We start from the raw sequence: 24,363 nt of genomic DNA, 5'->3' as shown, positions 1-24,363 counted from the left end.
TAATTAGCACAGATTGCCTTCATCAAATTAATGCAGGGGTGGGTCTGTCCCAGTGGGTTATTTGAAGTTAAATCCCCATCATGCACAAAATTCCAGAATAAAGGTTATTTCCAGCCTGTCCCAGTATCCAGATTAATACAGATTTTTCCCAGAAATATTTAAAGCATGTACAGAGCAGCAGGACATACTTTGGCTTTATCCAAAACTCTTTATAAGTGTTGGGGCAAATACTCAAAAAAGCCACTCTGAGAGATGGAGGGGGGAATTCTTTCCCTGCTGTAACAGAGGGTGAAAAACCTCCCTGCTCCAGGGCAAAGGAAATTGCTCCAAATGAAGGGAGGCAGCTGAGGACAGGGCAGGGACACAATGCACATAAATAATATTGTAAATATAAATAATAAATATTAAAATTTTACAGCCTGCCCAGTCACTGATGGTTGAAATTTAAAAAAGGGAGAGCTCTGTGCAGTATTCCCAGAGTGAGGGGGATTCCAGCCCCATTTTTATTTTTGCTCCCCCTGTGCTGAAAATCCTCAGGTTAACCCAAAAAACAAAGGCAAAGATTCATTAAGACAAGCCAAATAAATTCTCATCAGAACAGCAGGTCAAGAAACAGTTCCAGTGTCTACCAAGCTCATTTCAACCCCAGGTTTGTACTTTTTTAAACTTTGTTAGATAATAGGGAAGCAGAGTAAATGGCGTGTAAATTAAATAAATTTACTTTAGAAAATTAATTACAAAAATGGCTTTCTAATGGGACTGGGGTAGGTGGAGGATTATCTGATGGAGACAGAGGAGACAAAAGCACTGGAATCATTAATGAATCCCCTTAGATTTCATTAGAGTAACACTGCCAGCAAATATGTCAGGAAGAATGGAGAGATTTTGGCTTTTGGCCTGGCAATTTTCCTGGGGGCTTTCCTGTAAGGCCAGATTTGTGCCTCTCTTGTGGTGAGGGAACATTTCAAAGTCGAGATTTCTGGAGCCTTCACATCCCAATGGTTCTTACCAAACAAAGAATAGCTCGCGTGCAGCAGATGAAATGATAAAGCCTTGGCACCTCTGTTTGTGCCTGAAGTCAGCACAAAACACAGGAGGCATCAGGGGGAGGATGAGGGAGGGGAGGATTTTCTGCTCCAGAGTAGAGAACAATTTCTGTGGCTCCTTTTTCCAGGGCCAGATTTCTCCATCCCACCCTGCACCCTCAGAGATGTGAGAGCTCCACTGGGGTTCTGTACAAACCCTTGGGTACAGATTCCCTCAGCAATGTTGGAAACAGGGAATGTGAGTCAGGAAACAGGGAACGTGAGTCAGATCAGACCCTCCTGTGCCAGCCCAGAGCAGTTCACTGGATTTTATCACAACTGCCCAGACTGGAGGGAATTCAAAGCTGCAAACACCAGCTCCTCATTAATGGCCTTTGATGAGGAAACATCAGATCCCTCAGAGGCTGCTTCAGGATCCCATAACTCTCCCTGATAACATTATTTGCACTTCCTCACTCCTTGATCCTTTATTTATTACACAACTGAGGAGGGAAAAACAATATTTGATGTGAGCCAGAGGTCACACGAGTTGTGCTGGCCCCAGGGCAGAGCCTGGGCTCACATTTCTGCCACACTTGTGCAGGGTGAATCAGCCCAGCTGCATTTATTTCCCAGAGAACACCCTCAGTCTGACAGAGCAGCCCAAGGGGTGGGGAGGGAGAGCACTTGCTTCTAAAAATAGGTTTTTAATGAGCCATGAGCTGATAAACTCTCCTGCTACAACAGAGAAAGGTGCAGGAAATCTTAATATGAGCAACTTCCTTCTCCCCAAGGTAATTTATACCACAAAGCACAAGGGTCAACTGCTTCTTCAAGCCTGCATCAATTTGTTTAGTCTGATGACATCATTCTTAATATCAGATGTATTAATATAAATCAAATCTTGGATGCTGTGGCTGAATGTGCTAAAACTGGGAGGCAGCTGTGGGGGCTGTGGGGAATTAAACAACCCATCCAAGCCTTTTCCATGAGATAACCAGAATAAAATGTGCACAGCACTCGGCCTTTATCAAAACCAGCGACACCAGGAGCTTGTTTTTGGTGCTGGGTTTAATTCTGAGCCAGATGTGAGCTCACAGTGAAGGGCAGATGGGGAACCCTGCACAGTACAGGGCAGATGGGGACCTTTCCTTTTCCCTTTGGTGAGCTGGGGTCTGTCTGAGTGATGCCATGGGGGGATAAAGGACAATAAATGACAGATGAAAACCCTTCAGGTTCCCTTTGGTGAGCTGGGATCTGGTGATGCCATGGGGGATGAACATCCCCAGCCCTCTCCACATCCCCAGAGCTTCTCCTGCTTTTCCTGCCTTGGAAAAGTTCCCCCAGGCTGCCCTAAATGGGAGTCACTCAGGCTCAGCTGAAATTCAGCCCTGGCAGCTCCTGGGGCTCAGATTTAACCTGGGAATTTTTGGAGCTGCAGCTTTGGATGTGCCAGGGAAGTGTTTGGGGTCTGGACCATCCATTCCTCCTCAGCAGAACCCAAAATCCCAACCCAGGGTCCCCAAAGAGCCCCTCAGGCCCGAGGCAGGTGGGGGAAAACAAGTGAAGCTTTCTTGGATTGTTTTGTTTTAATTAGAAACAGCCTAATGAGGTGGCAGAGCTTTCCCTGCCACCTTCTGGCACCACTTAGCATCTCTAGAAATCAATGCAAACCACAGTAAATATTTCAAAATGCTCCATTTGCACAGGCATTTCCATGGAAAATGCTCATATTTGAGGTTCTTACCCTGCACTTCTGCAAACAGTTCAAGGTCCAAGCAGATCAATCAATAGAATTTCTGCAGCTCACTTTCTGCTCACACAGCAGGTTTTTTAAACCTCCAAAATGAGTGTTCTTTACTTCATTGATTGTTTTGGGGCAGCAATCTGGAAAATCTGGAATATTCTCAGCCCTGCTTTGCCAATGAGCACAACCAGAGTTGATTTATGTCCCCACCTTTGATCCATGTCTGCAGATCATTTTCTGGGTTTGTTTGGTGCCCAAGGGGACAGTGACCCCAGGCCAGGCCAGAGCCTCCCCACTGAGGAAATCTGGATATTTAAAGGGCTCCTGGTCCATAATGGACCATGGGGGTGGTTGGGAAATGAATGGACCATGGGGTGGCAATGCTCAGTAATTAGCACAAAGTGTCCCTGGATTTTGGGACCCAGTTAGTCACAAGTTATGAGAAACAGAACTGTGAAATGTTCTGTATTATCTCTCTAAACGCTGCATCAGTACTCTCAAACAAGATCAATCTCACCAATTTCCAGTTCAAGGCATGATATTAAAATAATGAAATAAAGCCAGACAATGTTTAAAGATGCATCATGCCAAGGTCCCCAGGAACTGATGCATTGCCATTGTCCATATTTTGTTGTTCTATTGCATTAATAAGGAGAGAAATTGCAGTGCACGTTCCCATGTAATTGTAATTCTGAGATAGGAACTGCTTTTCCTTGCAGACTGAGCTGAAATAATTGAGCTGATTCCACATAGGCTGGGCTTTTGCAGGCTGGCAATGCTGGTTTTTTACTTTATCTCCTGTGCCTGGTAGGGTGAAAACTGCTGCTCACTGATAGCAAACAAGAGAAGCCTCAGAGAGAAACCTCCCCATTTCTATCCCACATTATCTGACATCAACCAGCACCATCCCTTCTGGATTTCATCTGGAAAATGCATAATAAATCAACATTTCCAACTGGCTTTTGGCACTGGGTACATAATTCTGTGTATCTGAGCAAAAAAATGTCAGCCCTCAGAGCAACTTTGGGTCTGGAAGTTTCCATCTGGGGGCACTGGGGATGCAGCCGGCTCCAAACCTGGCTCAGTTTTGTTGAGCTGGGTCAGAGCAGTTCCTCTGCACCCCTGGACAGGGAACTTTGTGTGAGAGAGGAGATGGAGCTCCTGGGCAGGCAGGACAGGGAGCCACAGGTGAGATCCACTAAACCAGCTGAGTTACATCAAAATTTCATCTTTTCACCTGCTTGGATCCCACATCCCTGCAGGCAGAGAGCCCAGGGAGGTCCAGCAGAGCTGAGGTACCCCAAAGCAGCTGGTGGGACACCCAGGCACCACCAGGATAAACTCATCTGTCCCCAGAATTCCCACCCAGAACCCAGGACAGAAACCCCTGTGGAACAGGAATGCCCAGATGTTCACCCCATTCCTGAATGTGGAGAAATCCTCTATTGAACAGGAATGCCCAGATGTTCACCCCATTCCTGAATATACAGAAATGCCCAGATGTTCACCCCATTCCTGAATATACAGAAATATCCTGCTGAACAGGAATGCCCAGATGTTCACCCCATTCCTGAATATACAGAAATGCCCAGATGTTCACCCCATTCCTGAATATACAGAAATATCCTGCTGAACAGGAATGCCAAGATGTTCACCCCATTCCTGAATGTGGAGAAATCCTCTGTTGAACAGGAATGCCCAGATGTTCACCCCATTCCTGAATATACAGAAATATCCTGCTGAACAGGAATGCCCAGATGTTCACCCCATTCCTGAATATACAGAAATATCCTGCTGAACAGGAATGCCCAGATGTTCACCCCATTCCTGAATATACAGAAATATCCTGCTGAACAGGAATGCCCAGATGTTCACCCCATTCCTAAATATACTGAAATATCCTGCTGAACAGGAATGCCCAGATGTTCACCCCATTCCTAAATATACTGAAATATCCTGCTGAACAGGAATGCCCAGATGTTCATCCTCCTCCTGAATGAACAGAAATCATCTGCTAAGCAGGAATGCCCAGATGTTCACCCCATTCCTGAATGAACAGAAACCCCCAGGCTGTGCTCAGCTCCTCAGGGAGCCTGAGAGCCCCCAAACCCAGGCTGCCCAGGGCTGAGCAGAGCAGGGAACCCCAGGACAGGATGAGTTTGTGGGATGGAGCAGGAGAGGCTGCCAGGGCTGGAGGTTTTTGCACAGTGTGAGGTAACAGCGCTTCCAAAGCAATTTGCATCACTTAAAAACCAATTTGTGCTGTAAACAGAGCCCTGCCTGGCCTTGCAGGAGGTGCTCAGGACTCACAGCTCCTCTAAAGTTGCTTCACTCAAGTACATCATGTCTCTGCTCTCTGCCAGTGACACCAAACTATTCCCTCCCTTTTCCCCATGTCCAGCTGCCACTCACTCCAAGTGACAGTGCTGTTATTCCAGTTGTTAAGGATTTACAAGGGCAACACCAAAAAAGGGATTTGGGTTGAAAAAAATATGTTATGTGTTCTTGGAACTGCATATAAGAGGTGACCTCATGACTTTAAATACAGACTCTGAGAGCTCAGGATTAATCTGAAGAAGTTGTGAGATTTCATACACTTTTGGTTAATCCACAGTTCCTTATTCCCACAAATTCCTAGTGCAAGACCAAAGCAAATAGTGAGAGGGTAGCTTTCCATGACACTAGTTTGAAAAAATTCCAAATAATCCCCTCAAACAATCAAAAAACCACCAAAGACTGGGACAAAGACTTGCAAAGTGTCCCTGGAGGCAGCAGGGAGGGATGATGGGGGTGGCACAGGGGAGAGGAGCAGGGACAGATCCCTGGCTCTGGTTGAGGGAGGTTTGCTGCTCTCAGTCCCTGCACAACCCAAACACATCCCAGCCAAAGCCCTCCTGCCCTGCCAGCACTGAGCAGCTCCCTGTGCCCCCTGGCTGCAATGTGCTCTTTTTGCAGTTTGCATTGTTCAGGAGGTGTGAAGTGCTCCTCTGAACCCTCTGCCTGCTCCCAGACAATCTGTGCACACACACCTTGTTTTATGCTTGCTGGGGCTCTTTGGTTCTTTCATCTGGTTGGGTTTTGTTTGTTTGTTTGAATTTTCAATTTCGTTTCCTGTCTGTGGCGGTTTGGTGCCCGGTCCCTGAGCTGTGCTTTGCCTTTGGATGAACATTCCCTCTGGAAAAGCCAAGGGACACCAGGCCCACTGATCCCAGGCCTGCAGCTGGGGCAGAGCCCCTCTTTGGCTGTAATTAACTTCTGTGCCTTGAAAGAATATGCCCCTCACTGATCTGCAGTGTGCAGCTGCTGATTAAATTCCAAAAAACTTCTTTTCACTAAAACATTTTGTTCTGTTTAGTCCTCCTGGGATGGTCACATGGCCATTCAAAAACTGTTGCTTTGCACCATTCTGTCACTGAAAGGAGCTGAGAAAGCTCCTGGTACTGAGACCCAGAGTATTTCTTTTGAAGCAGACATTGTAAAAATAGCTGGGGAGAAAACAGCAGAGTCTTAGCAGCCAAAAAAAGTCAGATAAACCTAACTGAGGAGCAAAACCAACACATGCCAAAAAAGAACTCAAGCAATTGCCTCAGACAGTCCAGCAAACCAATCAAAGAGTGGGAACGAGAATTGCCAAGTGTCACTGGAGACAGCTGGGAGGGATGGGGAAGGCAGGAGAGCACAACAACAGGAACAGAACAGAGGATTTCTGTTCAGTGCAGCTCCTCCACTGCAAACCTTTGTTTTGTCCCTGTGCCTCTGAGACTGTCACTGCTTTAACAGGAAAAATAAAAATCTCCTGTGCTAAAAAACCCTCTCAGCCTCCTTCATCCATGGCACATTGCTGTGTACATTGCAGATAGAGATTTACAGCACAAAGATACTGAGTTATTGCAAATCAGAATTCCAGCTCATGGTGTTTCATTCCATTATCAATTCATTATGTGCCTCACTGCAATTAAATCCTACAGGACTTTGGAAGCCCTCACCTACAGCCAGAGGTGTGGAAAGGCTTTGTGGAATGCTTGGAAGGGCAGAAGAGCAGAGAAGCCAACAAAAATATTCTGCCCATTGGTAAGAGAGAAAATACAAGACCTGGTTGCCTTAAAACAAGCAAATAAAATCCTTGCTAGCCCAAACCTCAAAAAATATTCACTCCATCCACGTCAGGAGGGTTATTTATGAAACTGTATCCTTGTCAGGGCTGCAGGACATTCCATCCCTTTGCTCAAATACTGTAAATTCATGCATGATGAGAAAAATCTTAATTTGGCCAAAATATCTATATTTATCTGAAAAGGCAAGTGATCAGCTTGCCCGAGTGCTGAGATGGCCTTTCAGTGGCTCAGTGTGCAATTACAGCGCTGCCCCCGTGCCAGGGCTCCTGTGTGGAGCAGGATGGGTTCTGTGCAGGATTTCACTGTGGCTGGAGCAGATTTCCCTCCTCAGATTTCCCTCCTGGTGTCCAATCCCCGGTTTTGAGAGCTGTTCCCATCCTTCTGCAGGGAGAGCTGGAGCTAAACCCATCACCCTGGGAGCTGAAGGGAATTTCCTGCCCACACTGCTGGTTGTGCCGTGCACCAGGAGGGAAATCTGTGCCAAACTCACGAGCCAGAGGGAGGCTGGAGGGGGCAGGAGCTGAGCAGGCTCCATCAGCCCTTCCCTCACACAAACCAATCCCCCAGATGCTTTCCCTGACCCAGAGCATGCTCCATTTGCTCCTCAGGGCTGTAAATCAGGGGTTTATTGTTCAGGGGATGAGCTGGAGCAGGAGGAGTTTCTGTGGCCAGTGCAGGGCTGAGGTCACATTCCAGGGTCCAGTTGTGCATCTGCCCAGCCGAGCTGCAAATCTCTGAGCACGAGATGTTTACAGAGAGAGGGAACAGCATCTCCCCAGGGGCAGCACAGGGCCCAGGGAGGGGCTGGAGCTGAGCTTGGACCCTTGGAGTCTTCAGGGAGGAGAAATTCCCCCATCCCTGCTCGGATCCCACTCTCTGGGACAGGGGATGTGGGACCTGCAGCTCATCCTGGCCCAGCAGGGGAAATACTGCAGCTTGTTGCAATTCCAGTTCTAGGCACAGCAAATGCTGTTCTTGTGCTCTGGTTTGGAGCAAAAATGGAGAGAATTTCCCTGAAATCCATCCCAATGTGCCAGCTGGATTTCAGGGAAGTTCTTCCCCACAGGGTGCTGGCACTGCCCAGGCTCCCCAGGGATGGGCACGGCCTGAGGCTGCCAGAGCTGCAGGAGAATTAGGAAAACCCTTCCAGGGATGCCCAGGGTGGGATTCTGGGGCTGGGTCAATGATCCTGGGGGTCCCTTCCAGCTCAGGATATTCCAGGATACCCTGGAAGAGCTGAGGGCTCTGCTCAGACCCTGGGCAGGGATCAAACAGGAGGGACAGCAGGACACCCTTGGGTTCTGACCCCAAACTCCTCCCAGAGCCAACATCCCCGAGGAAAATCCCCCTCCCATTCAGGGACACCACAGCTGGGCTCTCATTTGCTCCATTTTTGCTCCAAACCAGAGCACAAGAGCAGCATTTGCTGTCCCTGGAACTGGAATTACAACAAGCTCCAGCACTTCACCCTGCAGGGCCAGGATGAGCTGCAGGTCCCACATCCCCTGTCCAGAGATGGGACCCAAGCAGGGATGGGGGAACTTCTCCTCCCTGAGCACTCTGGTGACCAAGCACTTGAGAGGGGAATGGGAAAAGTTGCTGTGATTGAGCTTCCATGAATGGAATGTTCACCTCCCTGCTCATCAGGAGGAATGTGGATCATGCATAAATACATGTCTGTAATTATAATCAGCATGTTTTATAGGAAAGAACAACCACTCTGGCTGGAAATTGGCTGTAAATTTCCATACCAACCTGAAAGCTATTTTAAGCAAAGTGCAGAATGTGACTCAACAAATGTTGAATCAATACTTGCATGCAAGAAATCAGATATAAATTTGGGCAATGCTTTCAAGTAGTCATTCACCAGCAATTAATAAAGTATAAAAAAAAAACTAGAGGAAAAGAATGAGCTTTTCCTGACACTGACCACAATTCCAGCTCATTAAATTCTTCTTCTCTTTTTTTTTAATGCAATGTTTGTCCTCATTATTTATCTCCACTTCATAACAGAACACTTGTTCTCATGAAAACATAACCTTGTTCTCACACCCTTTCACTGCACGTGCCAAACTCAGTTTCAGACATATTTTGTTGGTATTCCTCTAAAACTTGGGAAAACTGGAGACTGACTGACGTGAGGGAGCCATAAACTGCAGCACAAGATGCCAACAAGTTCTCTGTGGGATCTGGTACAGCCAGCTGAGCTCCTGAGTGATTGAAAAACAACCACAGGGAAGCTCTTCAGAGCCAGACAGCAAATATTGACTGTTGTTAGAAAGTCTTCCCTGTTAGACAAGGAAATAAATTCAGATTTATAGGCATTTTCCTGTAGCACAGAAAATGCCTTTTTTACAAAACCAGGTCTAACCTTGGCCAGGCCTGTTTGCAGTCACAATTGGCATCAATCAGAGCAGCTCTTGGTTCATGGAACCACGATCAAACACCAAAGTGCTTTGGGAGAGGGGGCTCAGAGCTCCCTCATGGTTTCCCAAAAGAAAACTGCTTTTCCAGCACTGCTCCTGAAGGTCAGCATGAGGAGCACCTTCTCCACCATTCCCAAATAAAATCCCAAGGAGGAATCTCTAAGAACCTCAGTGTGCAGTGCTCTTCCCAGTGTTGTTCCTCCTTTTTGCAGTTTGACAAATTCAGCCTCTTTTTCCTCATTTCTGGCTTTTAAACAACCCAGGCTTCACCCACCATGGTGCAAAACTCAGGAGACAGAGCTGAGCTTGGGGACTGAGGTAAGCAAACCTACCCAGTGGGTCATCCCATCAAAACAAATCAAATAAACCACTCCAAAACAACCCCAGCAACTCCCAGAGCTGCCACAGCCTCACTTTGCCATCTCAGAGCTCTTTGTAAATTTATTTTTAAGTCACTTCAAAGCACCAAGAGCACAGCAGCAAAAGGTACCTCAGGAATTATCCTAAGTGGATTTAGGGACCTGTAAGTAGCAAAATCTTTGCTGATTTTATAGCAGATGCAGAGGTGCAGCTGGAGAAACATCAATTACTGCTGCTGCTCACAAATAAACACTGAGGGCCTGAGCCAAGCTCCTCCTGCCCAGAGCTGCTCAAACCCCAGCTCCTCCCTGCCCTGTTCCCTCCCCTCTTTATCTGAACCCAGAGCATGAAGAGGAACTCCTCGTTCCCCTCCAATTTCATATGTTTAAAATTCAAGGCTCATTCTTGTGTCTCAGCCCATTTCTAATTAATTTCTGGGTTAGTGTTTTCATGTTTTCCATTTCACTGAGCAAAACAGGCTCCTGAGCTGTCCATCTCCTGCTGCAGCAGAGATGGAGCTGGAAAACAACAGGAACTTCTCATTTCTTCATTCACCTGAAAAATGATGGCTCTGCAAGCCAGCTCTGGGCTATCACTGAGTTTGATTCTGGAACATTTTAATAATAAGAGATACTGAGATTCCTATAACCAGTGAATATTCATTAATGCAAAATCACAGAGCAATCCCTTATAATTATATGAAGTGTCCAAAGCATTGACCATTGCAGAAAATTATAATTAAAGTTATTGGAATTAATTAGAAAAGGAGATAGTAATTAAATTCCTGTTGCTGGCATGTAAAACTGCTCTGAAATTAAATACAATGGATGGTTCCTCCAAAAAGGGGGATGTGGTGGACTTTTCTCCCTTATGCTAGACAAAATTAAAGCTCATTTTTATGGGAAGGCTTCTTTAATAAAAATACTCAAAAATCTTTACATAGTGGAATTCTGCTAGGATGATTTTCCTGCTGAAATCAAAAGGAATCAAGACTTACCTTTCCCCATGAGGAGACTCATCCAGCCTGACCATAACCTCAGGAACAAAACTCTCAGATGGCTCCTCGGGTGGGATGAATTTGAGGCAAATATTTCCTAATTCCCACCTGCTGGGCTGGGGATGGAGCCAGGAGGGTTTGGAGCCTTCCAAAGCTCTGCTTTTCCTTTTTGGGGTTTGCCACCACCTCCTCATTTCCTATTTTGTGTGCTCCATGTGCAAGCATTGGCTGAAATCCCCTCCCTGTTTGGGAGATGTGCAGCTGCAGGTGGGCAGGGCAGGTGTGGCTGCTCTGAGTCCTCTCTGATGCCTCCAGGGGCTGCCTGGAGCAGAGGCTGGGCAGAGCTACAGGAATAAATAGATTTTTATTAAAAGCCCTTCACAGGACACACCTTGGGCAGTGCCAGAGCCCGGCCGTGCCTCCACCCCAGACGGATCCTGGCCACGAGTTCTCACACTTTGATAAGTTTGGGTCCATTTCCATGCTGGGGTTCAGTGCCCAATCCCAGCTCCAGGTGATGCAGTCCCACCCTCCCAGGTTGCTCCCCTCCATTCCCTGTTGTTTGCACTTTTGGGGCTGGAGCTGCAGCGGTGTCCTTGGTTGTGGGGCTGGAAAAGGATTGTTCTGTGGGGCTGAGCTGGGAGCAGAACTTGCTGACACTTTATATGGAGTGCAGAGTCACACACCAATGCAGTGCAGAGTCTGGAAAATGGGAAAGCTCAAACTGAAGGCATCATCTCCTCGGGCTGTTGTTCCCTGGAGAGGAGAATCCCATTCCTGCAGTGAGCACAGGACACAAGGAGGTTTCTCACACCCCAGAGCTTCATCCACTCCCTCTGACAGGGATGCTGTGACTGAAACCGTGACATCCACTGAACTGGAGTGGGGAGAAATGTGGGGATTTTCATCACAACTTCTTTGGGCTGCAGATCTGTTCCCAGGGCTGACTCCAAGTCCTAATTACTAACCTGGTTTTCCTCAGTTTAGCATAGAATACTTGAAAATTGAAGGAGATGAAGGTTTATGCTAAAAGAAAATGTGATTGCTGCCACATAATTATGACAGAGTGAAAACTCCCACTGTGACTGCTGGAACTGCAGATGAGACACAGATCCATCAAAGGGAGAACTCATCCCACCTCGCCCTCCTTAATTCCTTCTTCCTTGGAACCCCTGCTTTTGTCTGTGTTTATCACCCTGCCAATATTCTCCTGTTAATTTTAAGTGTCACTTGGAGGGAATTTGTGGGGGTTTTATTGATAGTAATAAAGCCAGATCTGAGCTGCATGCAAGGTGGAAAGGGCTTTTCATCCTGTTAGTGTCAAACCTGGTGTGCAAATCAGGGAGGTGGGAGAAAACCTTTTAAAAATACATTGATTTCCAAGAAAGCTTCTCTAATCCAGGCTGGAGACACCTGGATGCCAACCCCTTGCTCAGGAAGAAAAATCCCTCTCTCCCCAGAGTGCAGTCCTGCATCCCCATTAAACTGGGATGTGAGGTTTTATTGTGGAATTTTCTGAAGGTCTCAAAGCTTGGAAACTTTTCCACTTGTCTCAGACGCTGTCTTGGCACCAGTGCAGGATTTCATCGTGCTGAAATTTCACTGCTCAACAGTAGAAACCAAATGTTTTCCCTCACAATCGTGCACTCATTCTCACTTGCAGAACAAGCATTTAGCAGCATATGTGTCCCTCTGGCCTTATGGTGCTGAGAAAGAAGATCCTGCTCTAGGAACAGGAAATTTGCCATGAGCTTGGAGCTTCCCTAACCACAGATTTGTAGGCAGTTACTGCTCCACGCAGCCACAAAGCATTAACTAAGTTTATTTTAATAAAATATTCATTAAATTGCTATTAGATATAACCCAGAACATCCATCCCCCTGTCAAAATATGTGCTGTAAGTCTGCTGAGAGCTCCTCTCAGTAAAAGCCCATTGTGCCCATTACTCAATCCATAAATGATGGAATAATAGGTGAGGAGGGCGATGAATCAGGAGCAGAAATCTGCAGAAAGAGCAGTGCTCAGCTGAGAGCTGCAGCCTCAGTCTCCTCATCAAACATAAATCACAGCTGGGTTAAAGCAGCCAGGGCTTGACTGCAGTCCCAGGGAGAAGCCAGGAGTCACAGGAGGGTAAAACACCCAGTGAAACAATGTCTGGAGAGCTCCAGCCTCGGGGTCATTGCAGCATTCACATTTTCTGAAAAATCCCTTCGCCAGGAATTTTCTCCTGCGAAGCTGAGAAGCCTCGGAGAAAAAGGAAAACAATAATTATCTGATTTCCTTCTCCTGTGTTTTGCTGCTTTGGAATGTGTTTGGACATTGTTTACCCACAGGTGATTGTTTCCTTGGTTTCATGTGAATTATTTTTGCTCATTGGCCAACCAGTGCCAAGCTGTGTCAGGGCTCTGGAGAGAGTCACAAGTTTCCATTATTATCTTTTTAACCTTCTGTAAATATCCTTTCTGTATTCTTTAGTATAGTTTAGTATAGTATTCTTTAATATAATATAGATCATAAAATAATAAATTAGCCTTCTGAGAACATGGGCTCAGATTCACCATTCCTGCCTTCATCCAGGCACCCACAAACACAACAACAGGTCATGGGCCTGGCCTGGTTCATGAGGCTGAGCTGGGAGCTTTGGGAAAGGAAGCAAGAGCCCATTGACCAGTGACAAGGACAGAGCGGGGAATGGCACTGGTAGGGGGCTCTGGCAGCAGCCCCAAATCACCTCAGCTTGTGCTGCCTTTCCCTGGCCCCACAGCTCCTCCCTCGGGCACCATTCTGGGATGTGGCCTGTCCCTGGTGATCCTGCTCCAGGATGTGGCCTGTCCCTGGTGATCCTGTTCCAGGATGTATTCTGTCCCTTGTGGTCCTGCTCCAGGATGTATTCTGTCCCTGGTGATCCTGCTCCAGGATGTGGCCTGTCCCTGATGGTCCTGCTCCAGGATGTATTCTGTCCCTCATGATTCCAGCCCAAGTGCATCTGCCTTTGTTGGCTGCCCCAGCTGCAGGGATCTCCAGGCTCCCAGACAGGCCCAGGGCTGGGATTTCTCCCCAAGGAGCCCTGAGCTCACCCCTGGTGTGGCCTGGCCCTACAGAGCATGGCCAAGGGCCCCGCTCAGAGCTGGCACTGCCAGAGGATCCCATCCTGATCCGTGCAGAGCCCAAACTCTTCTCCACCCCAGTGCTCTGGATGAGAACATCTCCCTCTCACGGCCCTGGGAACCAGAAACCCAAAAGCCTTTTTGCAGGCACCTCTCCCAGCAGCACAGGCCGAGTTTGTGAAAATTCTCCTCCTTTTTGGCTGACCTCTCCCTGCAGCTCGAGGGTCAGTCAGCTGCAGCCCCAGCTTGGCCAAACCCTTGGCATGAGGGATGGCTCAGCCTCCAAAGCAGCCCAGAGCAGCCTCTGTTGTACCCTCGGGGTGCTCACAAAGGAACAGGAGCAGTTTGGAGATACCCAGTTCATCATTTGTTTCTATCAAGCCAAGTGAGGTCAATGCCATAGCCACAATATTGTTTAAATTCCATAAAATATTTTCTACAATTTCTTCAGTCTAAAAGTGGGGTGAAATCCTTAATTTTCATCCCTAAATGTTGAATTCTTCCATATGAACTCGTGATTCCAGCGTTTTTCTGATCCTCCTGCTGGAGGGTGCATCTACAGCTGGGAACCTGCCTGAAAGCGCACACAGAACAGAGCCAGGAACAGGGAAAGCAGAAAACAGATGGATAAATCTCTTCAAAACCATGGGAAAGGAGTGAAAAATGAGGGCCATTTGGGTGAGCAGTGGGGTGTTGAGACAGGGGGAGGAGGAATCTGAGGGCTGACCCAGAGTTCCAAGGAATGACTTTGCAATGAGCTGTCTCTGATGGGCCTTTACCTCCCTGATCCTAATCACAGCTTCCTTCCTGCCACGGAACAGCAAGAGAAAGTCTGGCAGATTCTCCAGGTTCCAGTGGAAAGTGTGGGTTACAGAAAATTTCAAAGAACTTGGAAGTACTTCAAAGAAATTGATGAAAATCTGTTCTGCTGAATAATTCTCTAAATCACTTCTAAATTATTTGCCTGAGAGAGGAACAGTTTACATTTCAGGCATTTGGAAATTTCTTATGGTACAATCCAGCAAGAAACAGTGAAAAAAAATCTCAGTTAGAGTTTCTTTGGGTGCTCCCTTCATTCCTGGAAGGAGCACTTTGCATTCCCCATGCAAGCCAGCCCTGCAGCTGGAGATGCATCAGGACTGAGTCACAACTGACATTGCAACTGTGAACACTTTGTGTCCCTGAATGCATTTCTTATATGAACATATTTCATATATGAACATATTTCATATATTAACATATTTCATGTATGAAGATATTTTATTTATGAACATATTTCATTTATGAAGTTATTTCATTGATGGCAATTCCACACCCTCAGGGGGCAGCACTGAGGGCAGACACAAGGATGAGATGCAGACCATGGTAATTATTCAGAATATTCTCCAGATCTGCAGTTGCTTCTATTCTAGACATCTTCTAGAGGCAACCATGAAATGAAACCTTCACTCCAACGTGTATTCCAAAACGTCTTCATGGCTCCACGGAGATAAAACTGTCTGGGCTCTTTTGGAGATTTACTGCCATGATGTGCTCACTTAATTTGTGATGGAAAGAGCCTGTTGGAGTTACCATTACTCATTACTTCAGCTTCTCCTACACTTTCATTTGTCCTCCTGCAACTCTGTAGAGTTTGCTCAGGCTATAAATAAAGGTCTCTGGGGATGCTGGATATTGCACTCCGAACAAAAATTTCAGTGACTCATTCTCATACATATTTTCTGCCATTATCTTCATCACAGGCAAATGCTCCCCCTCACTCCAGAGGGCTGGGAGGAGGGAGCTGGCATGGGATCCTTGGCAGATGTAGGTCAGGAAGCTCTTGCCTCAGATGCCCTTGAAGGTGAGGTCTGTTTTACCCAATTGCTGGGGCAGTTTCTGCGTACAGCCCAACATCCTTAAGGCTCAGAGCTGTGGGGTGGCTCCTGCCCAAAAAGGGCAAGTCTCTAAGCAGGAGAGTGGTGCCAGAGTGACTGACAAGTGCAGTGACTTCATCTGGCATCACTGACTTGGGAGCAGGCACTGCCTGCTGGGGTTGCTGCTCCTGAAGGAAATGTGTGGGGCTGGAGTCACCGGTGTCATCCTAATTACAGCAAACACCAATTAATGGGCTTGGGATGGACGAGTCTGTGCAAGCGCTGCCTGGTGGGGACACAAATTACCCAAACACCCCCCACATCTCAGCTCTTCCACTGATTATTCCTGAAGGACAACCTCCTGTCTGTTTGAAAAGGTGTATTTTATATAAATAAAACACGGGGATCAAAAATCATTGGCAATGTGTAAAACCAGGGGGGTTCTGCTGATGTCTCAGCCTTTATACACTGCAGAGCACATCCATGGGTTCCTCCAGCTTTCCCAAAGGCTCCCAGGGATTGTCCCTGAGTGCTCCTGGCAGATCCAGGCACAGCTGCTCCTCTCAGCTGTTCCTCTGCCATTTTCCTGCACACAGTTACTCATCATTAACTCTCTGCACTCCAGATGAGGAAGATGATGGGATTTCATCCAGGACAGGTGACCATGGCATGGATCATGCACTGCCCAGTGCAGGTGGGAGCAGCTCCTGGAATGATTCTGCAAGCATTCCCTGGAGAGGAATCCATTATTCCTGAAGGATCAGAGCTGCTGCCTTCAGCTCACTTCTATTTCTGACTCATGGTGACTTCTGACACTTTCAGAAGTGTCATCTCTTGCAGTGTTAAGGTAAATTCCAACAAAATGCTCTTCATTCTCTCAGTCAGGCAAAGGCCTGGAGCAGCTGCAGCACTGCTGGGTTTGTTCTTGGATAACACTTCAGAGAGGACAGGGAACCTCTTCAGGAATGGCCCTGCCCTGGTGTGCCGGATCCAGCCCCGTGGTGAAGGTGGGAAATGCCAAATGCAGAGCAGGGTTTGGGGGCACCGGGAGCTGCTCCTGCCCCAGGGGCCACCTCAGCCCAGCCCAGCAGCTGCTCCCAAATTCCAGAGCCCAAATGAGCTCCTGGAACAGGCAAATCATGCCAGCCAGACCGGCAGAGGCGCTCTGTGTTTTCTCACCCCAGGATTTCCCTGCATGAGCCAGACCTGCTAAAATGCTCTGCATTTTCTAACCCCAGGATTTCCCTGGATGAGCCCCTCTGATCCCAAACCTTCTCCTGCTCCCCCCTGGAGCAGCAGCGGCCACACCAGCTCAGGAATTTGGGGAGCAGCAGGATCTGTTCAGTTCCACCAAACAAACGTCCCCTTTGTTCCCCTGCTGCTCTCCACCATCACACAATGCACAATGCACTTTGCTTTCATACCTACTGCACGTTTAATCAGAACTAAATAGAATTAGGTCTTTCCCAGTTGCTTAAAATGTTGATATAATTATTCCAAATCTAGACAGGAAAAAGAGAGAAACAGATGTTTTCTCTCACCTAATTTTTCTCTGGAGAAATAAAGACTGCTTATAGATTTTTATGGCTTCTCACAAGAACAAAATATGGGAAAATAACAGATTCATGAATATTTAACATCAATTCAAAGAAGAGTGCAGTGTTCATTTAACAGAAAATACAAGCCAAACTCTAATTCTTTTCTTCAAAGCTCTCACAGTTCCACCTGCAGTTTGTGTTCTGGCTACTGGCAGTTCAACTAATGCACTGGGTAACACTGAAAAATACATTTAAACTTTGAATTTAAAAGGAAAGATTCCTTGATTTGTCTCTTGCACTCATCTCTAAAAGATGGAGTAGCACACGCTTCTTTAATTTGCTCTGAGGAGTGTGAAACCGCTAATGCATAATTTAAAGTGTGATGAGGTGTTTGTGCATTCCAGCTCTGCTGTGAAGGAGGAGAAGCAGCAGCACTTCAACCCCTGGCTCACAGGCTGAGTGTTAATAATGAGAAAAGGGAATATTTTGGTTCACTCCTTAACAGGAGGGTCCAGATTCCCTTAGAAGAAGAGGCACTAAAGAGACATTTCCTCTCAGCAAGGTCCAGACTTTGGGATTGTGCAAAATTCCCTCTCCAGCTGGATGGACAGCTTTAAGGACTGGCACATTTGAAGATCTGACAGAAGTCACTGTCCTGGTTCTTTTTGCTTTATTTTCCCAAAAGTTCTTTCTTTCATTCCCTTCCTGTAGAGCAAAGAGCTCCTCTTTGTCCTTTTTTTCCTTATTATCCTGATGTTTTCAGCCCTGCACCAAAAGCAGCTTTCTGTCCATTTGCAACCCTTCTCCAAGGAATTCTGCCCTTTAGCATTATTATTTTTTGCTGCAATGAGTTCAGCAAAGGAATGGCTGGGTAATTATTGAGCTAGGGAGGAGGAATACAAATTCCCAGCTCCTCAGGGAAGCAGCAGGACAGGGAGTTTAGACTTCCTTCTCCTCAGAGATTCCCATATTTTAACAAAACTAGATGTCAAAAATGCTTCAAGGTTAGAAAAACTGCTTAATTCCAATAAAGATACCTTGAAATAGATCTAAATCAGATTTATTAAATGGAACAGATAAATTAGATGATAAATTGACATCAGTCTCACTGAACTAAGATCTTGGTCCATATTTTAAAGCCTGTATTATTGCAAATATAAAAGTTATTCCCTGCCTCTCCCAGACATTTTCATCAAGGCAAAGCACCAGAATGGGGTTGTACATCAGCCTGGAAGATGAATTTCAGTGTTGGCAGCAGTGATGCCCAGCCACTCACTGGCTATAAGGCATTTATGCTGCAATTGCAAGTTCTAAATGTCATAAAGCTGAAATTAAATACTGTGCACACCATGATCAGAGCTCAGTGATGTGGAGAGAGGTGGAAAATAAGTTTATGTTGGAGTTTTTTTAAGGAAATATTGATCTTTCACACAGATGTCCAACCTGGAAAATGAAAGTTGAACTTTAAAAGTCCCAGGACTTTGGGCACCAAATTGCTGTGACCTCTTACAGGCAGAATAAACCATCAGGGTATTTAAAAACAAAAGGAGGGCTGTCATTGGTACAGAAATAACCCTGGTGCATGGATCAGGAGGAGTTTCCAGAAGTTGTGGTGCTTAAAGATGAAGGTGAAAATTCCCAATATAGCAAAATTCCCACTCAGCCCAGATACCTTTGAAAAATCCCTTTCCCAGCCACATTTCTGTTGTGTTACAAATATTCCTCTGGGCTGGGTACCTCATTCTTAGGGTGAAGAAGGAGGCACAGAAATGAGATTAATTACTTGTGACAGCATGAGGAGCTTTACCCAGCCTGAATTCACCTCCGAGTTTATTTCCTGAGGTGTGGAGATTTGTGGCACTGTGGTCACCTCAGCCACTTTATCAGGGCTTGTTTGATGAACCACAAACCCCTCTGAGCTGCTCCTCATCTTGCTCAGCCCTTGGCACCACGTTGGTTTGTGCCAGTGAGAGCAGGAGCTTTGTGCTGTGTTTAAAATGGGTTTCTTCTGGCAGCATTTAATTCCTGCCCTTTTAATCTCAGGTTAAGTATTTTCAAGGAAGTTTAACTTATTTAATGTAAATAAATATACCCAGCCTTTTAAAAAAAAAAAGATTGGGTAATCTCTATTAATTTGAATTTCTCATATCTAGAAACCTCAGGTTTATTCCATTAAAATTCTATCCCAAAAGAGGTAAGTTCTGAAACAGCTGAAATGTGGAGCAAAGGAAAGGATCCTTCCAGGAGACCCCTCCAGCCTCTCCACCAGAACTCAACTGTTTCCCCTCTCCTGGTTCCCTTAAATTCCCTGAAATTTGGATTAAAGCTCTGACAGATGCAGAGCCAGAGAGTTCCCTGGTTGGGATCCTCTCCAGGTGGGATCAGGCAGGAATCCTCTTTCCCCAGACAGCTGGGCAGAGATTTGGGAGGGATTTGCACTTCCTTTGGCCCCTGGCACAGCCAGGACAGCACAGCCCAGGCAGGGATCACTTTTCCCAAACTGATTTTCCCACCCACCCAAATGCACAGTCCCTTGCTTGCACCACCCTCACAAAGCCTCTGAGATAAGGCCTCCATCCATAACTGGGGAATTGCTGATAAATTTTGAGAGTCTCCAGCACAGTTCTGACAGAAATGCACAGTGAGAAAAAAAGCATGGTTCAGTGTGGGCAATGGGCCTGCAAAACCTAAGCCTGGAGGGGATTTAAGAGCCAGCGACAGCGTGAAAATAATTGTATTTTAGCTAATTCTACCCAAAAAATGCTCTCAAAATGCTATTTACATTAAAATGACAAGCACTGAGTAACTACAGAAAAAAAGATTATTCCAAATTGCAAGTGTGTGCAATCCTGTTTTGGCAAGTTCCAGCTAATAACCTTGGCTGTTAATACAAACCTCAGAGATATTTCCCTTAGTCTGAAAATAAACCCACAAGGCTCTAAGTATCACCATTGGACAACTGCAAATTAGCATTTGAAATGCATTTTTTCTCTTCTCATCATGGAAATTCCCTTTCCTGGGTTTCAGGGTTTGTGTGTGCCAAGGAAATATGTTCCTTGTCAATCACCAAAGGTGAGGAAACCATGATCCAGTGTATTTCCAACGTCTACTTCTGGCTGAGACAAAGAGGTTTTCCACGAAGGACAAAGTTCTGCCTCTCAGAAAGCATGGAGATGAAGGAAATACATTTTGTGGATGACACTGTGTGATTTTTTGTGATTTTCAGAAGAAAGACTTGAGGAAGGAGCCTTGTACCAACTCTGCAAAGGCACAGTACCAACCTTATCCACTGCAATTAATAAAACAGGCAATAATTAAGTACAGATCTGTAGCTAACACTGTTGGTATCAAAAGCAGACAAATTTCATCTTTTTATCAATATAGATTTAAGGACCTCTCTACAGAGAAGCTCTGGTTTGAACACAGTCTGGAGCCAGGCATCCACACAAACGTTCTCAGAGCTGCAGATGCAATTCCTCATCACAGGAATCCAAACACCCACCCACAATCACACCAAAAACCTCCAAAACCGTTCCCCAGGCCCTCTGGCAGTTCCTCACTGCCCTCCTGGCAGTGCTCTGATATCAGAGAAAGGAGCCGAGCAGAGGGATGGGGAATCTCAATGCAGTATATGGATGCAATATATGGATTGTATAACAGATATTCCCATTTAGCTCCTGGGTCAGCTCATCCCCATGCCCAGTTGGGAGCTGTGCTGCCAAAGGGCTCTGGGAGTGTCTCTGCTGTGCCTCAGATCAGACCCAAATGCCAGCTCATGTTTTAACACTTGCAGATGAGGGAAAGGAGCACAGCCCTTACAAAGCTGATCCACAATAAAGGGCTTCTTTCAATGGAGGAGTCATTCAAAAACGACTCTGGGAGCTTTATTGAAGTATAATTGACTAGGATCTTTGGGTTATTCAATTCACTTTTTCGTTGAACACTGTGATTCATCTGGATGAAAGGAACTCTGCCATGGATCCTTCTGCACTTCTCTGAGCAGGTGTCTTTGGCTGGCTCCAAGTGCCACCTCACACCTGTGGCAGGAAAATTCCCCTTTTCTCACAGTGCCTATTCCATCCCTCACCCCCAGGCAGGTGAAGAGTTAATGCTGGTGTCTGAGTGTCAATACATTTGATTTTCTGGCAGCACCTGCTGCTGAAGATCTCAGAGCAATTTGTGAGCATTCAGCAGCTCAGGCTCATCATTACCCAGGGTTTGTTTCTGCACGCCTGGTGAGCAGGGCTGTGAGAACACACCTGGCTCCTCGGGGGGCTGTGGGAGATGAGCCACAGCTTTGTCCTCCTCTGCCCCTGGAATGGGATTTTCCATCTGTTCTTTCCTCCAGAGGGCCCAGGAAGCAGCACCAGGAAGGGAAATGCAAATGTTTTAGTCCAGCCATGAGCAGCCAGGACTGTTCCCTTCCCTCTGCCCTCTCTCTGCTGTGGGCACCGCGTCCTGGAAGCAGCTGGTCCTGGAATGGCTGCTGAAAGGCTGCTGGAAGATCTGCTTCCTTGGGACTACAAAGCCTGCTTGGAGTGTGCCCAAGGCCAGGCAGCAGTGTAAGAGCACTCTGTCCCCCTTGGCAGGCTGGGCATGTGCCACACGATGCCAGCTGACAGTTCACATCCTCACAGAGCTTTCCTTATGCAGCCTCTCACATTCTGCACTGATCACATTTTCTGACGTGCCAGAGGCTGTAACAGGGTTATGTCTGACCCAATGATTTAATCAAACCATTTTACATGGGTGCAGCTCAGCCCCAGCAGAGGGAGGCTGCAGTGGCTCCGTGCCCTCTGTGCCAGCAGGACTGCACAGGGTGGCACCAGGGCAGAGCTGTGGCCCCAGGACAGGGCCCCACAGACAAGGCACAGAATCACGGTCAGAAATCCCAGACAGAGCTGAGAGTGGAGCCAGAGGAGCTGGAAGTGTGAAGGATGGATGCCCCAAGTCCAGCTGCTGCCTGCCTCTTCAGCACTGAGAGCTCTGCTTGGACAGGGCAGGGCGGAAAAGCTGAGGTGAAGCTCATAAATCCAGAGTTTGCTCCTCTCCCCTCCAGTCACTCCATGGCATTACCCTGAGATTCTTGGGAGCGTTTCAAGGGGAAGTTTCTGAACAACAAAGCCCTGCTGCTGGGAAGGGCCACACCAGCATCTGCCATGCACTCCCTGACCAAAATTCAACTTCTGTTTACAAGGTTTGTCCTCAAAACCAGCAGTCAGCTGCAACTCTCAGCCATAGCTGCCTTATTGAATATGAAGTTTTTATTTTAAACACGGTACACTTTGTAACAGGAAAATCAATATAGAGTAACCCAGAGTACAGCAGACAACAGCTGGGGGACATAATCTGATGGCAGAAGTTGAGAACAGGATTTTGGCAGTTTTATGTTCAGCAAATCTCTCACTTGTTGTTTTTCATGGCACTGAGTTCTAAAGATCTGAGATTTCTCCCCGAAGCTTCACAAGATGAAGAAACCAAGAAACCACTTTTGACTTTAAAGGCTATTATCTACAGAATAAATCATTACTTATATTTTGCTTTATAGGCTACTGTAAGAGGATGACTCTTCCCAGAGCTACGATGAGTTAACAACATCAGTGACCTCAGAGCCCTGAGCAAAGACTCAGAGAGATACTTCAGCATCAGATGACTAAAGGTAAAGTATTTCCTAAAGTAAATCCTTGTCTCTGCCTTCCCCTGGGCTGTGGGTGAGGTGCTCAGCTCTGCTCAGGGCTGGGGTTCACAATAAACTCTGCCTGGAAAAGTTACAGAGGTGCAAAAGAGGAGATGCAGCCACAGAGGTGCCCTGTACAGGAGTACAGAACAGCATCAAGATTTTACTGATCTGCCACAATTTTATTTCATTATCAGATTCTTAATTAGAAACAAACGTTATGCCGTCACTGAATATTGAATACAATACTGAATGATGAATAGTACAAATAAACCAGGGATTTTTGGAACTGAGCTATTTGTCCTTAGGAGATGATTAGCTCCCTAAAATGATATGTGACTCACCAAATAAACTCCAATATATTTCCTTAATGGGCAAAAGGGTAACAGATCATTTTGTCCTGAACTGCCTTTTTCAACACGTTCCACCGAGGAAATTCTTTCTCAGATAACGCAGCTGCCTCTTTTACAGGTTTGCACTGCAGGCTCCTGTGGCCAATGAGTTAAAGATCGTGATGCTCCTCCGGTGTCACCCGGCCGGCATTGCCCTCTAGTGCTGTCCCCTGCTTGCTGTCCCCTCACTCCCTGCTGTCCCTGGCTGTCCCCACTGCTGTCCCCTCACTCCCTGCTGTCCCCAGTGCTGTACTGCCACTGCTGTCCCCTCTGTCCCCGCACAGTCACCGCACTGACAGGACACTGTCACAGACAGTCCCTGCACCGCCACCGCACAGTCACCCACAGCCACTGGCGGTCACCGCACTGTCCCCGCACCGCCACCGCACCGCCACAGCCCAGCCACCGACAGCCACCGCAGGGTCACCGCACTGGCCCGGCACGGCGGAGCAGCGCAGGGACCCGGGGCCATCCCTCTGTCCCTCTGTCCCTCGGTTTTCTATCGCTGTCTCCCCTGTCCCTCTGTCCCTCGGTCCCTCAGTCTCTCAGTCCCTCAGTCCCTCAGTCCCTCTCTCCCCCGGTCCCTCTGTCCCCGTGTCCCTCGGTCCCTCCGCCTCCGGCGCGGCCGCTCCGGGGCCAGCGCAGAGCCCGCCCCGTGTCAGGCTCGGCAGCAGCGCAGCTCCCGCGGCTCCGGGCACGACTGCTGCTCTGCTGCTGCTCTGCTGCTGCTCTGCTGCTGCTCTGCTGCCTCTCTGCTGCTGCTCTGCTGCCTCTCTGCTGCTGTTCTGCTGCTCTGCTGCTGCTCTGCTGCTGCTCTGCTGCTGTCGCTGGCAGCGGCCCCGCCGGGCAGTGCCGGAGCGCGGAGCAGCCCCGTGCGGGCGCGGTGGCTCCGGTGCCCGGGTGCCCGGAGAGCCCCGCGCGGTGGCTCCGCTGCCCCGGACAGTGCTGGACCAGCCCCGCGCGGTGGCTCCGCTGCCCCGGGCAGTGTCCGGGCCGGGCTGCGGCTCGCCGGGACCATGAACTCCCCCGCTCGCACTGCCCGCGGCTCTGCAGCCACTTCGCGAGTCCAGAGATGACTTTGAGCTGACTCGCCGAGGGACGCGACCCCAGCTTGCTATGGAGG

The 24,363-nt window shown here is 47.5% G+C and overlaps 1 protein-coding gene across 2 annotated transcripts in view; it reads right to left on the bottom strand.

The window, feature by feature from the left end:
• Positions 1 to 10,796, bottom strand: part of IL12B (interleukin 12B) — a 55,747-nt gene extending 44,951 nt beyond the window's left edge. For both annotated transcript variants that reach the window (XM_005493054.3, XM_074552183.1), the window contains exon 1: positions 10,671 to 10,796. In XM_005493054.3, the coding sequence (XP_005493111.3) occupies positions 10,671 to 10,692 (22 nt within the window). In that variant the 5' untranslated portion in view covers positions 10,693 to 10,796. The remainder of the gene's footprint in view (positions 1 to 10,670) is intronic.
• Positions 10,797 to 24,363: the final 13,567 nt, after the last annotated feature.

Source organism: Zonotrichia albicollis, chromosome 15 (genome assembly GCF_047830755.1).
Source record: "Zonotrichia albicollis isolate bZonAlb1 chromosome 15, bZonAlb1.hap1, whole genome shotgun sequence".
NCBI lineage: Eukaryota > Metazoa > Chordata > Aves > Passeriformes > Passerellidae > Zonotrichia > Zonotrichia albicollis.
The sequence above is the reverse complement of the archived record's forward strand: the minus strand, read 5'-3'. Positions and strand labels throughout refer to the sequence as shown.